Here is a 24149-nt window from a genome sequence, read left to right on the forward strand (position 1 = left end):
GTGCACGCCGAGGAACTTGAAGCTGCTGACCCTCTCTACTGCAACTCCGTCTATGGAGATGGGGGTGTGCTCTCCTCTCCGCTTCCTGTAGTCCACGATCAGCTCCTTGGTCTTCTTGACGTTGAGGACGAGGCTGTTCTCCTGGCACCACTGTACCAGTGATCCAACCTCCTCCCTATAGGCTGTCTCGTCGTCGTCGGTAATCAGCCCCAACACTGTTGTGTCGTCAGCAAACTTGATGATGACGTTGGAGCTGTCTGATGGACCTAATGTAATACTTCCTAATATTTAGTGAAATATGTTTCCTGGTATCACATGAGCCTGGGCACCTGTCTCTCTCTTGAGCTTCAGCTTGTGCCTTCCCTATTTCCACCTCTGCAAATGCCTGTTCCCTTGCTGTATCTTTGTTTTTCTTTATAATAGTGTCAACAGATCCACTGGTCCCTGTTCTGTGCTTTCTGTCACAGTATGCACTCTCTTGGGCTTGTACTTTGTTGGCTGATACTGTGTCTTCGTCCTACACATATTAGCAAAGTGGTTGGTCTTCTTGCACTTGTTACACTGACGTCCTTTCGCGGGACGCTCCTCCTCCGTGTTCTCTTCCGCATGCTCCACACTCCTCACCGCGCGTGACACTGTTGCTGTCGTTGCCGCCAGTAAACTTTGGTCCGTATCTATCCGGCCTTCTGCTCCTGCATGGACAGACTGGCTGTGTTAGCGGCGGGGAAACCCCTCGTCTTTAGCCGCTGCTGTGGTAGCTCGTGTGAGCAATGTCTATCTCTTTCTGGAGCGTGAGATCCGGACCATGAGTCACTTCTCCCGGACTCTTGGAGAGTTCCTAGTGAAACCGATCCGGTCTCTCGTCCTCTCCTCAGCGGTCGCTGCAGTCCTTTACGAGCAGCTTCAGTCACAAACTGGTCCAAACTTTCACAATCCGTTTGTATCTTTTCATGGAATTAATATTGCGCGGAAATGGGGTTAGCTTTGGGCGTTACATATCCTTCACACTTCCCATAGTACGTTTGGAGGACCCTTCTCGTCTGCCGTGAGGGTCCATGTGTTGAATACATCTCTGCCTTTCTCACCGATCCACAGGAGTAGATAGCTGCACTTCTCTTCCTCCTCTTTAGCGCTTAGCGGGCCGGAAAACATGAGCTCCACATGTTGGCGGAACTTTCTCCCTGCGTCGGGCCGGTTAGATGACTCCCAATCCATCCGTGGCGTGGGGACGCCTGCGTTCTCCATCTTCCGTCGTCAGGTTCGCTGAGAAGCAAACTATTCTGACACCATGTCATATTTACGTGTGGGTACTGACATTTAATTGTCTAAGTAAACACTCGGTACTCGTGCGATCCTTTGCGGCGCAGTATGCGTCCATCTTCTTTCTCCGATCTGAACCCTGACCTGGATGACATCATTTACAACCCTACTGACCCTTGAACCCCACTGACCCTAACCCCTACTGACCCTAACCCCACTGACCCTAACCCCTACTGACCCTAACCCCACTGACCCTAACCCTACTGACCCTAACCCCACTGACCCTACTGACCCTAACCCCACTGACCCTAACCCCACTGACCCTAACCCCACAGACCCTAACCCCTACTGACCCTAACCCCACAGACCCTAACCCTACTGACCCTAACCCCACAGACCCTAACCCCTACTGACCCTAACCCCACTGACCCTAACCCACTGACCCTAACCCCTACTGACCCTAACCCCCACTGACCCTAACCCCCACTGACCCTAACCCCCACTGACCCTAACCCCTACTGACCCTAACCCCCACAGACCCTAACCCCTACTGACCCTAACCCCACAGACCCTAACCCCTACTGACCCTAACCCCACTGACCCTAACCCCACTGACCCTAACCCCACTGACCCCAACCCCTACTGACCCTAACCCCCACAGACCCTAACCCATACTGACCCTAACCCCACTGACCCTAACCCCACTGACCCTAACCCCACTGACCCTAACCCCACTGACCCTAACCCCACTGACCCTAACCCCACTGACCCTAACCCCTACTGACCCTAACCCACTGACCCTAACCCCACTGACCCTAACCCCACTGACCCTAACCCCACTGACCCTAACCCCACTGACCCTAACCCCACTGACCCTAACCCCCACTGATCCTAACCCCACAGACCCTAACCCCTACTGACCCTAACCCCACAGACCCTAACCCATACTGACCCTAACCCCACTGACCCTAACCCCACTGACCCTAACCCCTACTGACCCTAACTCCCACTGACCCTAACTCCCACTGACCCTAACCCCCACAGACTCTAACCCCCACTGACCCTAACCCCACTGACCCTAACCCCTGTAATATTGTGACGCAGCTGCTGCTTTTGTCTTTGTTGAGCTTTATTCCTTTCTCTCTGGTTCTCTCCAGCATCGTGCTCCTCTTTAGTGCGGCCATACACCACTGTGGCTGCGACCCCTTGAAGCCCCTCGTAGGCCTCGTCAACTCTCCTCTGGAACTCATCCTGTGCACAGATGATTCCAGACGGAGCCTGTTGAACCGATATCTGCCGTCGATGTGTTGACCGTGGTCAGCATGGATGATTCCTGGCTGAGTTTTATTGTCCAGTCTCCAGATCTAGCGTCTCGTACACTGAAGTGCTCCAGCTAGTCTTGGTGTGACATCATCGAGAGTGGGAAGTGGATCGTGGGGTCTCTGGATAGCTTTGTTTAGGGCGCGGGGATCTAAACACACCGAAGCTTTCCTGTTTTAGGTTTTTCCACCGTCACTAGTGCATTTACCCACTCAGTCGGCTCTGTGACCTTTTGGATTATGTCCTTTTTCTCCATATCATCAAGCTCATCTTTGAGTCTGCTGCGCAGGGCATATGGGATGCGGCGTGGTGGGCACACCACCGGTGTTGCTGAGGGTTTAAGGTGAAAAGTCCAATGCCTTCAAACACGTCAGCAAACTCTTCTGTGATGCTGGCGCGTGTCTTTGGTTGTGCGTCATGTGCACGAGCCTGATCATGTCTAAATCTCAACATGCACGTGGGCCCGATACAGGTGGGGCATCCTCTGCATCCACCATGTCCAAATCCAACATGGCTGTTCTCTGCCTGTATCTGCATGCTAACTTGCAAGTTCCTTTCACTTCAAGTCTCTGTCCACCATATCCTGAGATATTGCTGTTTCAAGTTTCAAGTTTCAAGTTTCAAGTTTTTATTGTCACATCCCCTTTTATACAAGTATAATCGGTTTGTGAAATTCTTATGTGCAAAACACCCGACAGCAGTAGCAGACTAAAAAAAGAATAAGAATGAGAATAAACTATACAATATCCACACAAAAAAAAAAGAAGAAAGTATTAACAATATATATATAAAACAATGTAATAGAATATACATCATGGCAATATATATATATAAAACAATGTAATAAAATATACACTTTTTTTGAGACTATATATATATATATATGTTTATACATACAATATATATATACAATATATATATATATAAACAATGTAATAAAATATACACCATGGCCATAGATATTCACAGAATATGTTCTGGTGTGTAGTGTTAATGAGGGTCTCAGTCCTTGTTCAGCAGCCTGATGGCCTGACTGAAGAAGCTGTCCCTCAGTCTGTTTGTGCGGCACTTGATACTGCGGTATCGCCTGCCTGACGGTAGAAGGGTGAACAGTTTGTGGCCGGGTGGTTATTGTCTTTCATCATCCGCTTGGCCCTGGCCACGCACCGCTTGGTGTATATGTCCAGGATGGAGGAAGCTCACCTCCAACGATGTACTGTGCCGACCGCACCACCCTCTGTAGTGCCCTACGCCCAGGGCGGTGCAGTTCCCGTACCAGACGGTGATGCAACCTGTCAGAACACTCTCGATGGTACTGGTGTAGAATGTTCTGAGGATGCGGGGCCATGTTGAATTTCCTCAGTCGCCTAAGGAAATACAGGCGTTGTTGGCCCCTTTTCACCACGGGAGTGGTGTGCGTGGTCCATGTGAGGACCTCGGAGATGTGCACGCCGAGGAACTTGAAGCTGCTGACCTCTCTACTGCAACTCCGTTTATGGAGATGGGAGTGTGCTCTCCTCTCCGCTTCCTGTAGTCCACGATCAGCTCCTTGGTCTTCTTGACGTTGAGGACGAGGCTGTTCTCCTGGCACCACTGTACCAGTGATCCAACCTCCTCCCTATAGGCTGTCTCGTCGTCGTCGGTAATCAGCCCCAACACTGTTGTGTCGTCAGCAAACTTGATGATGACGTTGGAGCTGTCTGATGGACCTAATGTAATACTTCCTAATATTTAGTGAAATATGTTTCCTGGTATCACATGAGCCTGGGCACCTGTCTCTCTCTTGAGCTTCAGCTTGTGCCTTCCCTATTTCCACCTCTGCAAATGCCTGTTCCCTTGCTGTATCTTTGTTTTTCTTTATAATAGTGTCAACAGATCCACTGGTCCCTGTTCTGTGCTTTCTGTCACAGTATGCACTCTCTTGGGCTTGTACTTTGTTGGCTGATACTGTGTCTTCGTCCTACACATATTAGCAAAGTGGTTGGTCTTCTTGCACTTGTTACACTGACGTCCTTTCGCGGGACGCTCCTCCTCCGTGTTCTCTTCCGCATGCTCCACACTCCTCACCGCGCGTGACACTGTTGCTGTCGTTGCCGCCAGTAAACTTTGGTCCGTATCTATCCGGCCTTCTGCTCCTGCATGGACAGACTGGCTGTGTTAGCGGCGGGGAAACCCCTCGTCTTTAGCCGCTGCTGTGGTAGCTCGTGTGAGCGCGCAATGTCTATCGCTTTCTGGAGCGTGAGATCCGGACCATGAGTCACTTCTCCCGGACTCTTGGAGAGTTCCTAGTGAAACCGATCCGGTCTCTCGTCCTCTCCTCAGCGGTCGCTGCAGTCCTTTACGAGCAGCTTCAGTCACAAACTGGTCCAAACTTTCACAATCCGTTTGTATCTTTTCATGGAATTAATATTGCGCGGAAATGGGGTTAGCTTTGGGCGTTACATATCCTTCACACTTCCCATAGTACGTTTGGAGGACCCTTCTCTCGTCTGCCGTGAGGGTCCATGTGTTGAATACATCTCTGCCTTTCTCACCGATCCACAGGAGGAGATAGCTGCACTTCTCTTCCTCCTCTTTAGCGCGTAGCGGGCCGGAAAACATGAGCTCCACATGTTGGCGGAACTTTCTCCCTGCGTCGGGCCGGTTAGATGACTCCCAATCCATCCGTGGCGTGGGGACGCCTGCGTTCTCCATCTTCCGTCGTCAGGTTCGCTGAGAAGCAAACTATTCTGACACCATGTCATATTTACGTGTGGGTACTGACATTTAATTGTCTAAGTAAACACTCGGTACTCGTGCGATCCTTTGCGGCGCAGTATGCGTCCATCTTTATTCTCCGATCTGAACCCTGACCTGGATGACATCATTTACAAGCGACACTTCCTTGAACCGGAAGTCAAGATACTACAACCCCTACTGACCCTAACCCCTACTGACCCTAACCCCTACTGACCCTAACCCCCACTGACCCTAACCCCCACTGACCCTAACCCCTACTGACCCTAACCCCCACTGACCCTAACCCCCACTGACCCTAACCCCCACTGACCCTAACTCCCACTGACCCTAACCCCACTGACCCTAACCCCACTGACCCTAACCCCACTGAGCCTAACCCCTACTGACCCTAACCCCACTGACCCTAACCCCCACTGACCCTAACCCCTACTGACCCTAACCCCACTGCCCCTAACCCCCACTGACCCTAACCTCCACTGATCCTAACCCCCACTGACCCTAACCCCTACTGACCCTAACCCCCACTGACCCTAACCCCCACTGACCCTAACCCCTGTCCTCTCTCCTCCCCCCTGTCTCCTCCCCCCTGTCGTCCCTCAGACCAGGACGGTGCTCTGAGCTCCGTGGTGGGTTCAGGCGTCCCTCAGACGTTGCAGCAGGAGTTCTCGCTGGTCAACCTGCAGATCAGAAACGTGGACGTGGAGGTGAGACGGAGACGCCTTCAGGGTCTCACGTAACATGTCCTTGTTGACCCCGAGTTCTGTTTCAACCAACTGTCAGTCATTTAAATCTAAGCTGGCTTTTCAAAATAAAAGCCCCTCAAAGCCCTCTTGTTCGGCCTGTAGCGTGATGTTTTACTCTCGGTCGGTGAACTTAATCGATCCCTGTGAACAAGAACCTGGAGACGCTTACAGTTGTGAGACAGGAAGTGAGCGGCAGGAAGTGAGCGACAGGAAGTGAGCGAGCCGGCTGGTGTCTGTGCAGATGGACGCGTTGAGCCGCAGCTGCGTGGTGTCGGCTCACTTCGGCAGCCATCAGGTCCGCCTGGTAGTCAAGTTCCCCGCGCAGTACCCCAACAACGCCGCGCCCACCTTCCAGTTCGTCTCGCCCACCACCATCCCGTCCGCCACCAGGACCAAGATCCAGAAGGTACCGACGCTCCTGAACGCACCGCCCCATGTCTTCCTGTTGAGAGGGGTTCTAACTGTGGTTCTGTTCAGGTTCTGACCGACACGTCTCTGCAGAAGGTGAAGAGGAACCAGAACTGCCTGGAGCCGTGTGTCCGGCAGCTGGTGTCCTGCCTGGAGCTGGACATGGTGAGGACCCGAGGACCAGGACCTCCAGAGCTCGTCTTCATCACGTCTTCATCACGTCTTCCCCTGTCTCACGCAGGAGGACGGTCCCGTCTCCGGCCCCTTCGTCCTGTCCAACCCCGTCGCTCCGGCCCTGCAGGCGTTCCCCCGGGTCACCAACACCTACGGCTCCTACCAGGTAGCACACCCGAGACCCCGAGGCCTCGAGACCCAGATGCCTCTAGAACCAGAGGCCTTGAGACCCAGAGGCCTTGAGACCCAGAGGCCTCTAGACCCAGAGGCTTCTAGACCCAGAGGCTTCTAGACCCAGAGGCCTCTAGACCCAGAGGCTTCTAGACCCAGAGGCTTCTAGACCCAGAGGCCTCGAGACCCAGAGGCCTCGAGACCCAGAGGCCTCTAGACCCAGAGGCTTCTAGACCCAGAGGCCTCGAGACCCAGATGCCTCGAGACCCAGATGCCTCTAGAACCAGAGGCCTCTAGACCCAGAGGCTTCTAGACCCAGAGGCTTCTAGACCCAGAGGCCTCGAGACCCAGAGGCCTCGAGACCCAGAGGCCTCGAGACCCAGAGGCCTCTAGACCCAGAGGCCTCTAGACCCAGAGGCCTCGAGACCCAGAGGCCTCGAGACCCAGAGGCCTCTAGACCCAGAGGCTTCTAGACCCAGAGGCCTCGAGACCCAGAGGCCTCGAGACCCAGAGGCTTCTAGACCCAGAGGCCTCGAGAACCAGAGGCCTTGAGACCCAGAGGCCTTGAGACCCAGAGGCTTCTAGACCCAGAGGCCTCTAGACCCAGAGGCCTCTAGACCCAGAGGCTTCTAGAACCAGAGGCTTCTAGAACCAGAGGCCTTGAGACCCAGAGGCCTTGAGACCCAGAGGCCTTGAGACCCAGAGGCCTTGACACCCAGAGGCCTCTAGACCAAGAGGCCTCTAGACCCAGAGGCTTCTAGACCCAGAGGCTTCTAGACCCAGAGGCCTCTAGACCCAGACGCTTCTAGACCCAGAGGCCTCTAGACCCAGAGGCTTCTAGACCCAGAGGCCTCGAGACCCAGAGGCCTCGAGACCCAGAGGCCTCGAGACCCAGAGGCCTCGAGACCCAGAGGCCTCGAGACCCAGAGGCCTCGAGACCCAGAGGCTTCTAGACCCAGAGGCTTCTAGACCCAGAGGCTTCTAGACCCAGAGGCTTCGAGACCCAGAGGCTTCGAGACCCAGAGGCTTCTAGACCCAGAGGCTTCTAGAACCAGAGGCCTTGAGACCCAGAGGCCTCTAGACCCAGAGGCTTCTAGACCCAGAGGCCTCTAGACCCAGAGGCTTCTAGACCCAGAGGCCTCTAGACCCAGAGGCCTTGAGACCCAGAGGCCTCTAGACCCAGAGGCCTTGAGACCCAGAGGCCTTGAGACCCGAGGTCTAAGGGCGAGGGTTCGGTCTAACCCTCTCCACGGTGTAAAGCAGAGACACAAAGCGAGTCATCATGGTTCATGAATAATACATTTATTTATATATTTTATTGATTGTTTTCAGGATGCCAACATCCCGTTCCCTCGGACCTCTGGCGCTCGTTTCTGTGGCGCAGGTTGTCTAGTTTACTTCACCCGACCAATCACCATGCACCGCTCTGTCCCACCCACTGAGCCCACTCCCAGGTAACGCACACACAGGTGTTCTCATCAACACCAGCGTCTTTTCAATGATGAGCTTTTGTTTTGCGTTTGTACGACAAGTTCCTCAAAGCCTGCAGAAAGGAGCTAGGCTAGCAGTTTCCCCCTGCTTCCAGTCTTTGTGCTAAGCTAGGTTGTGTGTTTGTGTGCAGGTCCCTGTCGGCCCTGTCGGCCTATCACAGCGGAGTGTTGACTCCGATGAAGATGCGCTCAGAGTCTCAGAGCACGCTGCGGTTGTACAGCGGCAGCCCGACTCGCTCCGACAAAGACACCGTGTCCATCTCCTCCTTCTACTATAAAGAACGGGTGAGACACACACACGTGTATTTATATACATATATATATGTATATGTGTGTATGTATATATGTGTATGTATGATTACAGCTGTTGTGTGTGTTGAGCTGTGAATGTGGAGCACGGCCAGCGTTGCTAACGGAGCCTCGCTAACGGAGCCTCGCTAACGGAGCCTCGCTAACGGAGCCTCGCTAACGGAGCCTCGCTAACGGAGCGTCGCTAACGGAGCCTCGCAAACGGAGCCTCGCTAACGGAGCGTCGCTAACGGAGCCTCGCTAACGGAGCCTCGCTAACGGAGCCTCGCTAACGGAGCGTCGCTAACGGAATGTCGCTAACGGAGCCTCGCTAACAGAGCCTCGCTAACGGAGCGTTGCTAACGGAGCCTCGCTAACGGAGCGTTGCTAACGGAGCCTCGCTAACGGAGCCTCGCTGGCGTCTCGTCTTCTGCTGGGTTTTTACTTATTTCTTCCCATGTGGTTTTTTCTCTGATCAATCACCTGCCCCATGCTGTTGTGGGCCACGCCTCCTTCCTATTCTCCTCCAATCAGAAGCCCCCAATCTCTGTCTCCCGCCGCTGGTCTGTCCAAACCCTCTGTGATTGGCCGGTACTGATCGTTCTCTCCTCGCCAGGCCGCTCACGGTGTTAACAGACTGAGCGCTAGCGAAGCGACGCCATGTGTTCTGAATCTGACCCTCTGGCGCCGGTGTTCATCTATAAGAGCAGGAAGTAACGTTGTGTTCTTTGAGTCCAATATCTTCCCATTGTGAAGAAAGGCTGTACACCAATTAACCTAAAGACGAACGGTCAGACCGGTCATGAATCTATCTTAAATATCTTCATTACATTCAACATCTGATCGGTTGATCGAGTATCAAGTAGCATTTATCACAGTGGCTAGCATTAGCGGTTACTTTCAGCTGAGTCTACAGGGTTCTCATAGTGGCAAACATTCAGATTCAGAACAGATGAGTCTGCTGCCTGACTTCCTGTCTGTCTTCCTGACTTCCTGTCTGCTGCCTGACTTCCTGTCTGCTGCCTGACTTCCTGTCTGTCTTCCTGACCTCCTGTCTGTCTTCCTGACTTCCTGTCTGCTGCCTGACTTCCTGTCTGTCTTCCTGACTTCCTGTCTGCTGCCTGACTTCCTGTCTGCTGCCTGACTTCCTGTCTGCGTTGCCTCTTAGTCGTTTATTCATTTTAAACCTGTTTATTTGTGATGGTAATTTGGCTGATTTGAATGAACTGCAGACTAACATGTTTCACACGGCGAGAGACGGACCAATCACAGTCCACGAGAGACGGACCAATCACAGTCCACGAGAGACGGACCAATCACAGTCCACGAGAGAAGGACCAATCACAGTCCACGAGAGACGGACCAATCACAGTCCACGAGATACGGACCAATCACAGTCCACGAGAGACGGACCAATCACAGTCCACGAGGACGGCGTCAGGGTTCACCCTGGTTACAGCCACTCTGCATCACCTTCAGGGGTCGCTAAGTCTTCGTTATGGGGACCCCGCTGGCCGGTGGGGGAACTGCAGCGTCGTCTCAGAGCGACGGACCGCTGAGAAATACCATATCAGGTCTTAGTTTGATCAGGTCCAGGTCTCAGGTCCAGGTCTTAGTTTGATCAGGTCCAGGTCTTAGGTCCAGGTCTTAGTTTGATCAGGTCCAGGTCTCAGGTCCAGGTCTTAGTTTGATCAGGTCCAGGTCTTAGGTCCAGGTCTTAGTTTGATCAGGTCCAGGTCTCAGGTCCAGGTCTCAGGTCCAGGTCTTAGTTTGATCAGGTCCAGGTCTTAGGTCCAGGTCTTAGTTTGATCAGGTCCAGGTCTCAGGTCCAGGTCTCAGGTCTCAGGTCTCAGGTCCAGGTCTTGTGGTCTTTAGTCCCTCGCTGTGTGAACTCTCTCTCAGTAATTAGTGATCACACCACTTTTAATCAGGTGGTGCTTTGTCTCTCTGGCCGTCTGCCTCTCTCTCTCCTCCTCCTCTCTCTCTCCTCCTCCTCCTCCTCTCTCTCCTCCTCCTCTCTCTCTCCTCCTCCTCCATCAGAAGTCCCGGCGCTTTAAGACGAAGAGGGAGGGCGTGGACTTCGGCAGCCGTCCCATCAAACTGGCGGGAAAAGTGATCGTCCAGGAGATCTCGTGTCTGCTGCCGGTCCACAAGGCGCTGGGGGAGAGCTACATGTGAGCCCCCAGACCTGAAGACCCCCAGACCTGAAGACCCCCAGACATGAAGACCCCCAGACCTGATGAGACCCCCAGACCTGAAGAGAGCCCCAGACCTGAAGAGACCCCAGACCTGATGAGACTCCCAGACCTGAAGAGACCCCCAGACCTGAAGACCCCCAGACCTGATGAGACCCCCAGACCTGAAGAGACCCCCAGACCTGAAGAGACCCCAGACCTGATGGGACCCCCTGACCTGAAGGAGACCCCAGACCTGATGAGACCCCAGACCTGAAGGAGACTCCCTCAGACCTAAAGTACATACCAGACCTAAAGGAGACCCCCCCAGACCAGGGTCTCCTCCACAGACATCAAGGTCTCCAGAGTTCAAGGAGGATACTCTGCCCTCCAAAATAAAATACAAGATAATTGATGCAGTGGTTTTTAGAGGGAATAAGTTTTAAATGTTTTATATATTTTAAATGTTTTATATGTTTTATATATTTTAAATGTTTTATATGTTTGATATGTTTTAAATGTTCCTCTGATTATTTTGTAAATATCTTTGTAGTCTGAACATGAACGACATCCAGGAAACGTGTCAGAAGAACGCGGCGGCTTCGCTCGCTGTCGGACGCAGAGACGTGGCCAAGGTAACAATGTCCTTCATGTTGGTAGTCTTTGTGTTTGTAGTCTTCATGTTTGTAGTCTTTGTGTTTGTAGTCTTCATGTTTGTAGTCTTTGTGTTTGTAGTCTTCATGTTGGTAGTCTTTGTGTTGGTAGTCTTTGTGTTGGTAGTGTTTGTGTTTGTAGTCTTCATGTTGGTAGTCTTCGTGTTTGTAGTCTTTGTGTTGGTAGTCTTTGTGTTTTTAGTCTTTGTGTTTGTAGTCTGTGTTTGTAGTCTTCGTGTTGGTAGTCTTCATGTTGGTAGTCTTCGTGTTTGTAGTCTTTGTGTTGGTAGTCTTCATGTTGGTAGTCTTTGTGTTTGTAGTCTTTGTGTTGGTAGTCTTTGTGTTTGTAGTCTGTGTTTGTAGTCTTCGTGTTGGTAGTCTTCGTGTTGGTAGTCTTCGTGTTGGTAGTCTTCGTGTTGGTAGTCTTCGTGTTGGTAGTCTTCGTGTTGGTAGTCTTCGTGTTGGTAGTCTTCATGTTGGTAGTCTTCGTGTTGGTAGTCTTCGTGTTGGTAGTCTTTGTGTTTGTAGTCTTTGTGTTTGTAGTCTTTGTGTTTGTAGTCTTTGTGTTTGTAGTCTTCGTGTTTGTAGTCTTTGTGTTGGTAGTCTTTGTGTTGGTAGTCTTCGTGTTTGTAGTCTTCGTGTTGGTAGTCTTCGTGTTGGTAGTCTTCGTGTTTGTAGTCTTTGTGTTGGTAGTCTTTGTGTTTGTAGTCTTCATGTTGGTAGTCTTCGTGTTGGTAATCTTCGTGTTGGTAGTCTTTGTGTTTGTAGTCTTTGTGTTGGTAGTATTCATGTTGGTAGTATTCGTGTTGGTAGTCTTTGTGTTTGTAGTCTTTGTGTTTGTAGTCTTTGTGTTGGTAGTCTTCGTGTTTGTAGTCTTTGTGTTTGTAGTCTTTGTGTATCTAACTCTTTAGAGCAGAAGCTCAGAGATCTAGAACATGTCGCCCCCTGGTGGTCTGTGTAGGTGTGGGCTCTGGCGTCTGCAGCCAGCAGCCAGGACCTGAGTCCAGACCCGGATCCGGACACAGAGACACCCTGGGCCCGGCACCCGTTTGGACGCCACCTGCTGGAGACTCTGTAAACTAGTCTATATATCTATATATATATATATATATATATATATTAGGGCTGTCAATCGATTTAAAAAAATTAACTAATTAATCGCACATTTTGAAATTCATTAATCGCAATTAAAAGTTAAAAGTTCATTCTTTTTAAAGACCAAACTTCACACAGAGCTGTGTTTTCAAAGAGGCTCCTACCTATAAAGTGCCAGCGAGGTATTTAATATTGTGGATGATAAATTGTTTCTTCAGTGAAACATCAGATTAGTAAAAAAATATATATATATTTGAGACCCCATTGGTCCTGTCATCTTTACCACTGAACAGCAGAACCAGTGGCCTTGGGAACTGACTGACATTCACATATGTCACGTTAACCCTCTGGAGGCTGGGGGCATTTTATACATTTTACAACAACAACAAAATTCACCTTTTAAAGCCTTTTGCATGTGACACACCCCCACGTGTTATACATCAAACATTCCAGAACAATCTCAGCTCTATTCAATGAGGCTCATAGTTCTGGTGCCGTGTTCTCTGCTCTCTGACTGACAGGCTGCTATAGAGCCTCACCCGTGAGGTGGGAGGTCCTTTGTGATTTACTGAGTGTTCATTGGTTGGTTTTTCCCCAAAATGTTGACAGACAAACGGATTGACCAATCAGGGTGAAGGTTTCGTGTGACGAGTCTTTCCGCGCGTCCCCCGACACGTCGCCCCTCCGTTCCTCTGTGTATCAGAGGGGGAGACGGGAGGAAGGAGGAGCAGGAGGAAACCCGACTGATTCATCCACGAGTTAAACTCATTTATGATCCTTATTTTCGCAGAGAAATAATTGTTTTAAAAACGAAAACAGTGTTAAACCGTACTGCCGCGGTTTGACACTCGGTTTGAGTGTAAAAACTTCAACGAACACCGGAAGTAAACAAAGTTGCGTTAATTGCGTTAAAATATGTTAGTGCGTTAACGCGGCTAAATTAATCGCATAGATTAACGCGTTAACACTGACAGCCCTAATATATATATATGTATGTATGTATGTTGTTTTTTTAGCATTGTGGTTTAACACTGGGAGGGGCTTATCACACATTAACTTTGAAACTGGAGAACTCGCCATTGGCTTTTAAATGGATATTTTGTGTGTGTGTGTGTGTGTGACTGTGTGTGTGTGTCTCTCTCTGTGTGTGTGTGTCTGTGTGTGTCTCTGTATGTGTGTCTCTGTGTGTGTGTGTGTCTGTGTGTGTCTCTCTCTGTGTGTGTGTGTGTGTGTGTCTGTGTGTATGTGTGTAGCTTGGATCACTACAGTCACATGAGTGACGTTCAGACTCTGGCGATGCTGTGCAGCGTGTTCAGAGCTCAGGCTCCGCCTCCAGACTCCTCCCCTCTCTACAGACATCCAGCTCGCTCCTCCAGCCACTCTCAATATGTAGGTCCTCCTCTCTCTCTCTACCTTCTCTCTCTATACCTCCTCTCTCTCTCTACCTTCTCTCTCTATACCTCCTCTCTCTCTCTACCTTCTCTCTCTATACCTCCTCTCTCTCTCTACCTTCTCTCTCTATACCTTCTCTCTCTACCTCCTCTCTCTCTCTCTCTCTCCTCCAGCCCAGCTACACCTCCAGCTCCGTGACGTCAGGCGCCAGCATCTCCGACTCTGTCACCTCCTGGACCGCAGGTGAGACGCCCACAGGCCACGCCCCACAGGCCATGCTGCACAGGCCACGCCCCCACATGCCACTTTCCCCACAGGCCAAGCCCCCACATGCCCCACAGGCCATGCTGCACATGCCACGCCCCCACAGGTCACACCCCCACATGCCACGCCCCACATGTCACACCCCCACATGCCACGCCCCACAGGCCACGCCCTTTAAACCAGAGGTTTTCGTTGACAGGGAGGGAGTCTGAGCTCGACGCCTCCCTGGAGGACGGACGACAGGGAGGCGTCCCCCGAGAGAGAGAGCAGCACGACATGAACAAGAGGTGAGACAGGGACAAGGGGTGAGACGGGGGGGACAAGGGGTGAGACGGGGAGGACAAGGGGTGAGACGGGGAGGACAAGAGGTGAGGGGGGGACAAGGGGTGAGACGGGGAGGACAAGGGGTGAGACGGGGAGGACAAGAGGTGAGAGGGGGGGACAAGGGTGAGACGGGGACAAGGGTGAGAGGGGAGGACAAGGGGACGGGGACAAGGGGTGAGAGGGGGACAAGGGTGAGAGGGGAGGACAAGGGTGAGAGGGGAGGACAAGGGGTGAGAGGGGGAGGACAAGGGTGAGACGGGGACAAGGGGTGAGAGGGGAGGACAAGAGGTGAGAGGGGGGGACAAGGGGTGAGAGGGGGAGGACAAGAGGTGAGACGGGGGGACAAGGGGTGAGAGGGGGGGACAAGAGGTGAGACGGGGGACAAGGTGAGACGGGGACAAGGGGTGAGAGGGGAGGACAAGGGTGAGAGGGGAGGACAAGGGTGAGACGGGGGACAATGGGTGAGAGGGGAGGACAAGGGGTGAGACGGGGACAAGGGTGAGACGGGGGACAAGGGGTGAGAGGGGAGGACAAGAGGTGAGAGGGGAGGACAAGGGTGAGAGGGGAGGACAAGGGGTGAGAGGGGGAGGACAAGAGGTGAGAGGGGAGGACAAGGGTGAGAGGGGAGGACAAGGGTGAGGGGAGACAAGGTGAGAGGGAGGACAAGGGTGAGACGGGAGGACAAGGGTGAGAGGGGAGGACAAGAGGTGAGAGGGGAGGACAAGGGTGAGAGGGGAGGACAAGGGGTGAGAGGGGAGGACAAGGGTGAGAGGGGAGGACAAGGGTGAGAGGGGAGGACAAGGAGGTGAGAGGGGGACAAGGGGTGAGAGGGGAGGACAAGGGTGAGAGGGGGGACAAGGGTGAGAGGGGAGGACAAGGGGTGAGAGGGGAGGACAAGGGTGAGGGGGGACAAGGGTGAGAGGGGAGGACAAGAGGTGAGACGGGGGGACAAGGGGTGAGAGGGGGGACAAGGGTGAGAGGGGAGGACAAGAGGTGAGACGGGGACAAGGGTGAGGGGGGGACAAGGGGTGAGAGGGGGAGGACAAGGGGTGAGAGGGGGGGACAAGGGGTGAGAGGGGGAGGACAAGAGGTGAGACGGGGGGACAAGGGGTGAGAGGGGGAGGACAAGGGGTGAGAGGGGGAGGACAAGAGGTGAGACGGGGGGACAAGGGGTGAGAGAGGGGGACAAGGGTGAGAGGGGACAAGAGGAGAGGGGAGACAAGAGGTGAGAGGGGAGGACAAGGTGAGACGGGGACAAGGGGTGAGAGGGGAGGACAAGAGGTGAGAGGGGAGGACAAGGGGTGAGAGGGGGAGGACAAGAGGTGAGACGGAGGACAAGGGGTGAGAGGGGAGGACAAGAGGTGAGAGGGGAGGACAAGGGTGAGAGGGGAGGACAAGGGTGAGAGGGGGGGACAAGGAGGTGAGAGGGAGGACAAGGGTGAGAGGGGAGGACAAGGGTGAGAGGGGGACAAGGGGTGAGAGGGGAGGACAAGGGTGAGAGGGGAGGACAAGGGGTGAGAGGGGAGGACAAGGGTGAGGGGAGGACAAGGGTAAGGGGTGAGAGGGGAGGACAAGAGGTGAGAGGGGACAAGAGGTGAGAGGGGGAGGACAAGGGGTGAGAGGGGGAGGACAAGGGGTGAGAGGGGGAGGACAAGAGGTGAGAGGGGGAGGACAAGGGGTGAGGGGGGGACAAGGGGTGAGAGGGGGAGGACAAGGGGTGAGACGGGGGGACAAGGGGTGAGAGGGGGAGGACAAGAGGTGAGACGGGGGGACAAGGGGTGAGAGGGGGAGGACAAGAGGTGAGAGGGGGGGACAAGGGTGAGAGGGGACAAGGGGTGAGAGGGGGAGGACAAGAGGTGAGACGGGGGGACAAGGGGTGAGAGGGGGAGGACAAGGGGTGAGAGGGGGAGGACAAGGGGTGAGACGGGAGGACAAGGGTGAGAGGGGGGACAAGGGTGAGAGGGGAGGACAAGAGGTGAGAGGGAGGACAAGAGGTGAGAGGGGACAAGGGTGAGGGGGGGACAAGGGGTGAGAGGGGGAGGACAAGAGGTGAGACGGGGGACAAGGGTGAGAGGGGAGGACAAGGGGTGAGAGGGGGGGACAAGGGGTGAGAGGGGAGGACAAGGGTGAGAGGGGGGACAAGGGTGAGACGGGGAGGACAAGAGGTGAGAGGGGGAGGACAAGGGGTGAGACGGGGAGGACAAGGGGTGAGAGGGGGAGGACAAGAGGTGAGAGGGGGGGACAAGGTGAGAGGGGAGGACAAGGGGTGAGAGGGAGGACAAGGGTGAGACGGGAGGACAAGGGGTGAGAGGGGGAGGACAAGGGGTGAGAGGGGGAGGACAAGGGTGAGAGGAGGACAAGGGTGAGGGGGAGGACAAGGGGTGAGAGGGGGAGGACAAGAGGTGAGAGGGGGAGGACAAGGGGTGAGAGGGGGAGGACAAGGGGTGAGAGGGGGAGGACAAGGGGTGAGAGGGGGAGGACAAGAGGTGAGAGGGGGAGGACAAGGGGTGAGAGGGGAGGACAAGGGGTGAGAGGGGGAGGACAAGGGGTGAGGGAGGACAAGGGGTGAGAGGGGAGGACAAGGGTGAGAGGGGAGGACAAGGGGTGAGAGGGGAGGACAAGGGTGAGAGGGGAGGACAAGGGGTGAGAGGGGAGGACAAGAGGTGAGAGGGAGGACAAGGGGTGAGAGGGGAGGACAAGGGGTGAGAGGGGAGGACAAGGGTGAGAGGGGAGGACAAGGGTGAGAGGGAGGACAAGGGGTGAGAGGGGAGGACAAGGGTGAGAGGGAGGACAAGGGGTGAGGGGAGGACAAGGGTGAGACGGGGGACAAGAGGTGAGACGGGGGGACAAGAGGTGAGAGGGGGAGGACAAGGGGTGAGGGGGGGAGACAAGGGGTGAGGGGGGGAGGACAAGGGTGAGAGGGGAGGACAAGGGGTGAGAGGGGAGGACAAGGGTGAGACGGGGGGACAAGGGGTGAGACGGGGGGACAAGGGGTGAGAGGGGGAGGACAAGGGGTGAGACGGGGGGACAAGGGGTGAGTGGGGGAGGACAAGGGGAGAGGGGGGACAAGGGGTGAGAGGGGAGGACAAGGGTGAGACGGGAGGACAAGGGGTGAGAGGGGAGGACAAGGGTGAGAGGGGAGGACAAGGGGTGAGAGGGGGGGACAAGGGGTGAGAGGGGGAGGACAAGGGTGAGAGGGGGACAAGGGGTGAGAGGGGGAGGACAAGGGGTGAGGGGGGCACAAGAGGTGAGAGGGGGAGGACAAGGGGTGAGAGGGGGACAAGGGTGAGAGGGGAGGAAAAGAGGTGAGAGGGGGGGACAAGGGGTGAGAGGGGAGGACAAGGGTGAGAGGGGGGACAAGGGTGAGAGGGGAGGACAAGGGGTGAGAGGGGAGGACAAGGGTGAGACGGGAGGACAAGGGGTGAGAGGGGAGGACAAGAGGTGAGAGGGGAGGACAAGGGTGAGAGGGGAGGACAAGGGGTGAGAGGGGAGGACAAGGGTGAGAGGGGAGGACAAGGGTGAGAGGGGAGGACAAGGGGTGAGAGGAGGACAAGGGGTGAGAGGGGAGGACAAGGGTGAGAGGGGAGGACAAGGGGTGAGAGGGGAGGACAAGGGTGAGAGGGGGACAAGGGTGAGAGGGGAGGACAAGGGGTGAGAGGGGGAGGACAAGGGGTGAGAGGGGGAGGACAAGGGGTGAGAGGGGGAGGACAAGGGGTGAGAGGGGGACAAGGGGTGAGACGGGGAGGACAAGGGGTGAGAGGGGGAGGACAAGTGGTGAGAGGGCGGGACAATGGGTGAGAGGGGGTGGACAAGGTGAGAGGGGACAAGGGTGAGAGGGGAGGACAAGGGGTGAGACGGGGAGGACAAGGGTGAGAGGGGAGGACAAGGGTGAGAGGGGGGGACAGGGGGTGAGAGGGGGAGGACAAGGGGTGAGAGGGGGACAAGGGGAGAGGGGAGGACAAGGGTGAGAGGGGAGGACAAGGGGTGAGAGGGGGAGGACAAGAGGTGAGAGGGGAGGACAAGGGTGAGAGGGGAGGACAAGGGGTGAGAGGGGAGGACAAGGGTGAGAGGGGAGGACAAGGGGTGAGAGGGGAGGACAAGGGGTGAGAGGGGAGGACAAGGGGTGAGAGGGGAGGACAAGAGGGGGGGTGAGAGGGGAGGACAAGAGGGTGAGAGGGGAGGACAAGAGGTGAGAGGGGAGGACAAGGGGTGAGAGGGGAGGACAAGAGGTGAGAGGGAGGACAAGGGGTGAGAGGGGAGGACAAGAGGTGAGAGGGGAGGACAAGGGTGAGAGGGGAGGACAAGGGGTGAGAGGGGAGGACAAGAGGTGAGAGGGGACAAGAGGTGAGAGGGGAGGACAAGGGTGAGAGGGAGGACAAGGGGTGAGAGGGGAGGACAAGGTGAGAGGGGAGGACAAGGGAGACGGGGACAAGGGGTGAGAGGGGAGGACAAGAGGTGAGAGGGGAGGACAAGAGGTGAGAGGGGAGGACAAGGGGTGAGAGGGGAGGACAAGGGTGAGAGGGGAGGACAAGGGTGAGAGGGGAGGACAAGGGGTGAGGGGAGGACAAGGGTGAGAGGGGAGGACAAGAGGTGAGAGGGGAGGACAAGGGTGAGAGGGGAGGACAAGGGTGAGAGGGGAGGACAAGGTGAGAGGGGAGGACAAGAGGTGAGAGGGGAGGACAAGGGTGAGAGGGGAGGACAAGGGTGAGAGGGGAGGACAAGGGTGAGAGGGGGGACAAGGGGTGAGAGGGGAGGACAAGAGGTGAGACGGGGGACAAGGGGTGAGAGGGGAGGACAAGGGTGAGAGGGGAGGACAAGGGTGAGGGGAGGACAAGGGGTGAGAGGGGGGACAAGGGTGAGAGGGGAGGACAAGGGTGAGAGGGAGGACAAGGGTGAGAGGGGAGGACAAGGGTGAGAGGGGAGGACAAGAGGTGAGAGGGGAGGACAAGGGTGAGAGGGGAGGACAAGGGTGAGAGGGGAGGACAAGGGTGGGACAAGTGAGAGGAGGACAAGGGTGAGACGGGGACAAGGGTGAGAGGGGAGGACAAGGGGTGAGAGGGGAGGACAAGAGGTGAGAGGGGAGGACAAGGGGTGAGAGGGGAGGACAAGGGTGAGAGGGGAGGACAAGGGTGAGAGGGGAGGACAAGGGGTGAGAGGGGGGGACAAGGGGTGAGAGGGGGAGGACAAGGGGTGAGACGGGGGGACAAGGGTGAGAGGGGGACAAGAGGTGAGAGGGGAGGACAAGGGGTGAGAGGGGAGGACAAGGGTGAGAGGGGGAGGACAAGAGGTGAGACGGGAGGACAAGGGGTGAGGGGGAGGACAAGAGGTGAGAGGGGGAGGACAAGGGGTGAGACGGGGGGACAAGGGGTGAGAGGGGGAGGACAAGGGGTGAGAGGGGGGGACAAGGGTGAGGGGGGGACAAGGGGTGAGACGGGGGGACAAGGGGTGAGAGGGGGAGGACAAGAGGTGAGAGGGGGAGGACAAGGGGTGAGACGGGGGGACAAGGGGTGAGAGGGGGAGGACAAGGGGTGAGAGGGGGGGACAAGGGGTGAGAGGAGGAGGACAGACATGAGTGAGGGATGTGGCCCCTGAGTGAGGGCTGTGGCCCCTGAGTGAGGGATGTGGCCCCTGAGTGAGGGATGTGGCCCCTGAGTGAGGGCTGTGGCCCCTGAGTGAGAGCTGTGGCCCCTGAGTGAGGGATGTGGCCCCTGAGTGAGGGCTGTGGCCCCTGAGTGAGGGATGTGGCCCCTGAGTGAGAGCTGTGGCCCCTGCAGGCTGCTGGACCCGTCCAACTCGCTCCAGTTCGATGACTTCAAGAAGGTCTACGGGGAGATCCTGTACCGCTGGGGCCTGAGGGCCCAGAGGGCCGACGTGCTGCAGTTCACCTCCAGACCCCCGGAGCCCCACCGGGGCCTCGGTACCACACACACACACACACACACACACGGTGCATGCGTAGCCGTTGTGGCCCCGTGTCCTGACCCCTGTGTCCCCCAGAGTTCGGGGTCTACTGCTCCCACTGCCGGAGCCCCTCCCGGGGCCCCCGCTGCACCGCCTGCCGCCGCCTGGCCCTCCAGTGCTCCGTGTGCCACGTGGCTGTGCGCGGCTCCTCAAACTGCTGCCTGGGCTGCGGCCACGGGGGCCACACGGCCCACATGCTGGCCTGGTTCAGGGGCCGGGACCAGTGCCCCGCGGGCTGCGGCTGCCACTGCCTGCTGCAGAGCACCTTCTGAGGGCCCCCAGGACCAGACCCCCAGGACCAGACCCCCAGGACCAGACCCCCAGGACCAGACCCCCAGGACCAGACCCCCAGGACCAGACCACCAGGACCAGACCCCCAGGACCAGACCCCCAGGACCAGACCCCCAGGACCAGACCCCCAGGACTAGACCCCCAGGACCAGACCCCCAGGACCAGACCACCAGGACCAGACCCCCAGGACCAGACCCCAGGACTAGACCACCAGGACCAGACCCCAGGACTAGACCCCAGGACCAGACCCCAGGACCAGACCACCAGGACTAGACCCCCAGGACCAGATCCCCAGGACCAGACCACCAGGACTAGACCCCCAGGACTAGACCCCCAGGACCAGACCCCCAGGACCAGACCACCAGGACTAGACCACCAGGACCAGACCCCCAGGACTAGACCACCAGGACCAGACCCCCAGGACCAGACCACCAGGACCAGACCCCCAGGACCAGACCACCAGGACCAGATCCCCAGGACCAGACCCCCAGGACTAGACGCCCAGACCCCCACAACAACAACAACAACAACAATCTTGTTCGTCATCATTTGCAAACGTCAGATGTTTTTTATGTTTAGAATAACTTTATGAATATTCTGTGAAACGAAGATGAATCATAATAAAGTGTTTGAGTTCAAACTGTCGCCTGGAGCACTTCCTGTGAGGCTGCTGAGCACTTCCTGTGAGGTCAATTTGACCCGGTTAATGTTGAATCATCCAAAAGTGGTCAGAAACCAAAAAATTCTAAAAACTATAGTTTGTACATCATCACCAACAACATTACTAACAATTAAATCAGTTTTTAGTGGGATTGAGTTATTTACCCCTCCATAGATCAGAGTTCAATCAGGAGAAGTCACTCGTTTTAATGAAAAATACATGTTCAAACTATTTTTTAGGAACATTGAAAGAATCTAAATCGCATTAGTCTACCATAACATGGATTTTCTCCTAAATTTTATTTGCATTTTGTAAGTTTTTTTCCCTTCATGGGGTGATGTAGATAAATAGAGATGAGACACCTGGGCTGTTCAGGGTCATAATGACCCGCCCACTAAAAATCAAGCCAAATGAGTCATAAAGGATTTATATTGAAAGTAAATGTTAGTTATGTTTATTTTTAGTGTTAAGATGCATAAATTATATGATAAAAGATGACCAAAGGCCAGCACACAGTCATCCTCTTGGTGCAGTCGTATGGATCTGCAGAGTGTAATGTTGTAGAACTGCTCAGCAACCATTCTGTATGTTTGGCCCCTCCCCTGATACGTGTGGGTGGAGTTTTCCCGCAGGGAAAAATAAAGGTTCCCGTCAAAATAGTATCTGTATTTCTTGCACAGGTGGAGTCGTTAGAAAGAGAATGTGTGTGTGTCTGAGATTGGGATGAGACAGGGTGTGTGTCTCTCCGTCAGACAGACAGTATATTAGAAGTACTATACTACAGATGTATTAGTTGAGACATGAAAGAAACCCTCACATTAGTGTCCCATGTCCAATAAAGGTGTATTTAGGGGGAAGTTAGAAGATGATAAACATTGTTTGTTCTGTAGAGTGTGCTTCTCATGTAGGGTGATGGGCACACAGCAGGATAGAGATGGTTCCCATAACAACCACCTGATTCTTTTGTTTGAAGTTTGAACAACTTCATATATGGGGTTGTGAACGGGGTGTGTGTGTGCTGACATGTGTGTTGGTGTGTGTGCTGATATGTGTGTTTGTTTGTGTGTTGGTGTGTGTGTGTGTTGGTGTGAGTGTGTGTGTTGAAACTTGGTGGGAGGGAGTAAGAAAAACTGTCCTACATTTACAAAGAAAGAAATAGTCTAAACGTGACTCTTCTGATGACTTTTAGCCTTCACTTTCACAGCCGGGTCAAATTGACCCGGGAACATCTTCTCTGTTATATAAACCTGCAGGGGGGGGTTGCAAATACATGATATTTGTTTTGTATTTTTTTTAAATGTTGATTACACTAAATAAGGTAAGCAGAAGAAGTTTTATACAGAAAGAGTACTTAGAAGTATTTTTCCTAGATTTTCAAACTTTGAAACGGGTCAATTTGACCCGCAACATAACAGGAGGGTTAAACAAGTGGATCTGCTTCAGTGCTGTTGTCTCGTGTGTGTGGGGGAACCAGGCTGCTGGTCTGGAGTCTGGGATCCGGTCCTGAGACCAGCTCAGACAGGAAGTAGATTCTAGTCCACCTCCTGATGAAAGCGATCAGATGTTCTGAGCCCACGGGGTCTCCATAGGAGGCCATCCCGCTAGTGACCAGCAGGGGGCGGGTCTCCATAGGAGGCCATCCCGCTAGTGACCAGCAGGGGGCGGGTCTCCACGAGTCTTTCCGCGCCGCGTCCCCCGACACGTCGCCCCTCCGTTCCTCTGTGTATCAGAGGGGGAGACGGGAGGAAGGAGGAGCAGGAGGAAACCCGACTGATTCATCCACGAGTTTAAACTCATTTATGATCCTTATTTTCGCAGAGAAATAATTGTTTTAAAAACGGAAACAGTGTTAAACCGTACTGCCGCGGTTTGACACTCGGTTTGAGTGTAAAAACTTCAACGAACACCGGAAGTAAACAAAGTTGCGTTAATTGCGTTAAAATATGTTAGTGCGTTAACGCGGCCAAATTAATCGCATAGATTAACGCGTTAACACTGACAGCCCTAATATATATATATGTATGTATGTATGTTGTTTTTTTAGCATTGTGGTTTAACACTGGGAGGGGCTTATCACACATTAACTTTGAAACTGGAGAACTCGCCATTGGCTTTTAAATGGATATTTTGTGTGTGTGTGTGTGTGTGTGACTGTGTGTGTGTGTGTGACTGTGTGTGTGTGTCCCCCCGTCTCACCAGCAGGGGGCGGGTCTCCATAGGAGGCCATCCCGCTAGTGACCAGCAGGGGGCGGGTCTCCATAGGAGGCCATCCCACTAGTGACCAGCAGGGGGCGGGTCTCCATAGGAGGCCATCCCTCTAGTGACCAGCAGGGGGCGGGTCTCCATAGGAGGCCATCCCGCTAGTGACCAGCAGGGGGCGGGTCTCCATAGGAGGCCATCCCTCTAGTGACCAGCAGGGGGCGTGTCTCCATAGGAGGCCATCCCACTAGTGACCAGCAGGGGGCGGGTCTCCATAGGAGGCCATCCCTCTAGTGACCAGCAGGGGGCGGGTCTCCATAGGAGGCCATCCCGCTAGTGACCAGCAGGGGGCGGGTCTCCATAGGAGGCCATCCCGCTAGTGACCAGCAGGGGGCGGGTCTACATAGGAGGCCATCCCTCTAGTGACCAGCAGGGGGCGGGTCTCCATTGGAGGCCATCCCTCTAGTGACCAGCAGGGGGCGGGTCTCCATAGGAGGCCATCCCTCTAGTGACCAGCAGGGGGCGGGTCTCCATAGGAGGCC

At 54.7% G+C, this 24149-nt stretch overlaps 1 protein-coding gene across 1 annotated transcript in view; it reads left to right on the top strand.

Annotated features, from left to right (window-relative positions):
* The window catches only part of wdr59 (WD repeat domain 59), a 34616-nt gene extending 13677 nt beyond the window's left edge, over positions 1 to 20939 (top strand). The window contains exons 13-26 of the mRNA XM_056411938.1: positions 5920 to 6023; positions 6304 to 6468; positions 6540 to 6635; positions 6712 to 6810; positions 8148 to 8269; positions 8437 to 8590; positions 10634 to 10767; positions 11321 to 11402; positions 12382 to 12494; positions 13769 to 13904; positions 14081 to 14150; positions 14371 to 14458; positions 20270 to 20412; positions 20493 to 20939. Of these exons, the coding sequence (XP_056267913.1) occupies positions 5920 to 6023; positions 6304 to 6468; positions 6540 to 6635; positions 6712 to 6810; positions 8148 to 8269; positions 8437 to 8590; positions 10634 to 10767; positions 11321 to 11402; positions 12382 to 12494; positions 13769 to 13904; positions 14081 to 14150; positions 14371 to 14458; positions 20270 to 20412; positions 20493 to 20728 (1742 nt within the window). The 3' untranslated portion in view covers positions 20729 to 20939. The remainder of the gene's footprint in view (positions 1 to 5919; positions 6024 to 6303; positions 6469 to 6539; positions 6636 to 6711; positions 6811 to 8147; positions 8270 to 8436; positions 8591 to 10633; positions 10768 to 11320; positions 11403 to 12381; positions 12495 to 13768; positions 13905 to 14080; positions 14151 to 14370; positions 14459 to 20269; positions 20413 to 20492) is intronic.
* The last annotated feature ends 3210 nt before the right edge of the window (positions 20940 to 24149 follow it).

The sequence above is a fragment of the Pseudoliparis swirei genome, chromosome 4, assembly GCF_029220125.1.
Source record: "Pseudoliparis swirei isolate HS2019 ecotype Mariana Trench chromosome 4, NWPU_hadal_v1, whole genome shotgun sequence".
Taxonomy (NCBI): domain Eukaryota; kingdom Metazoa; phylum Chordata; class Actinopteri; order Perciformes; family Liparidae; genus Pseudoliparis; species Pseudoliparis swirei.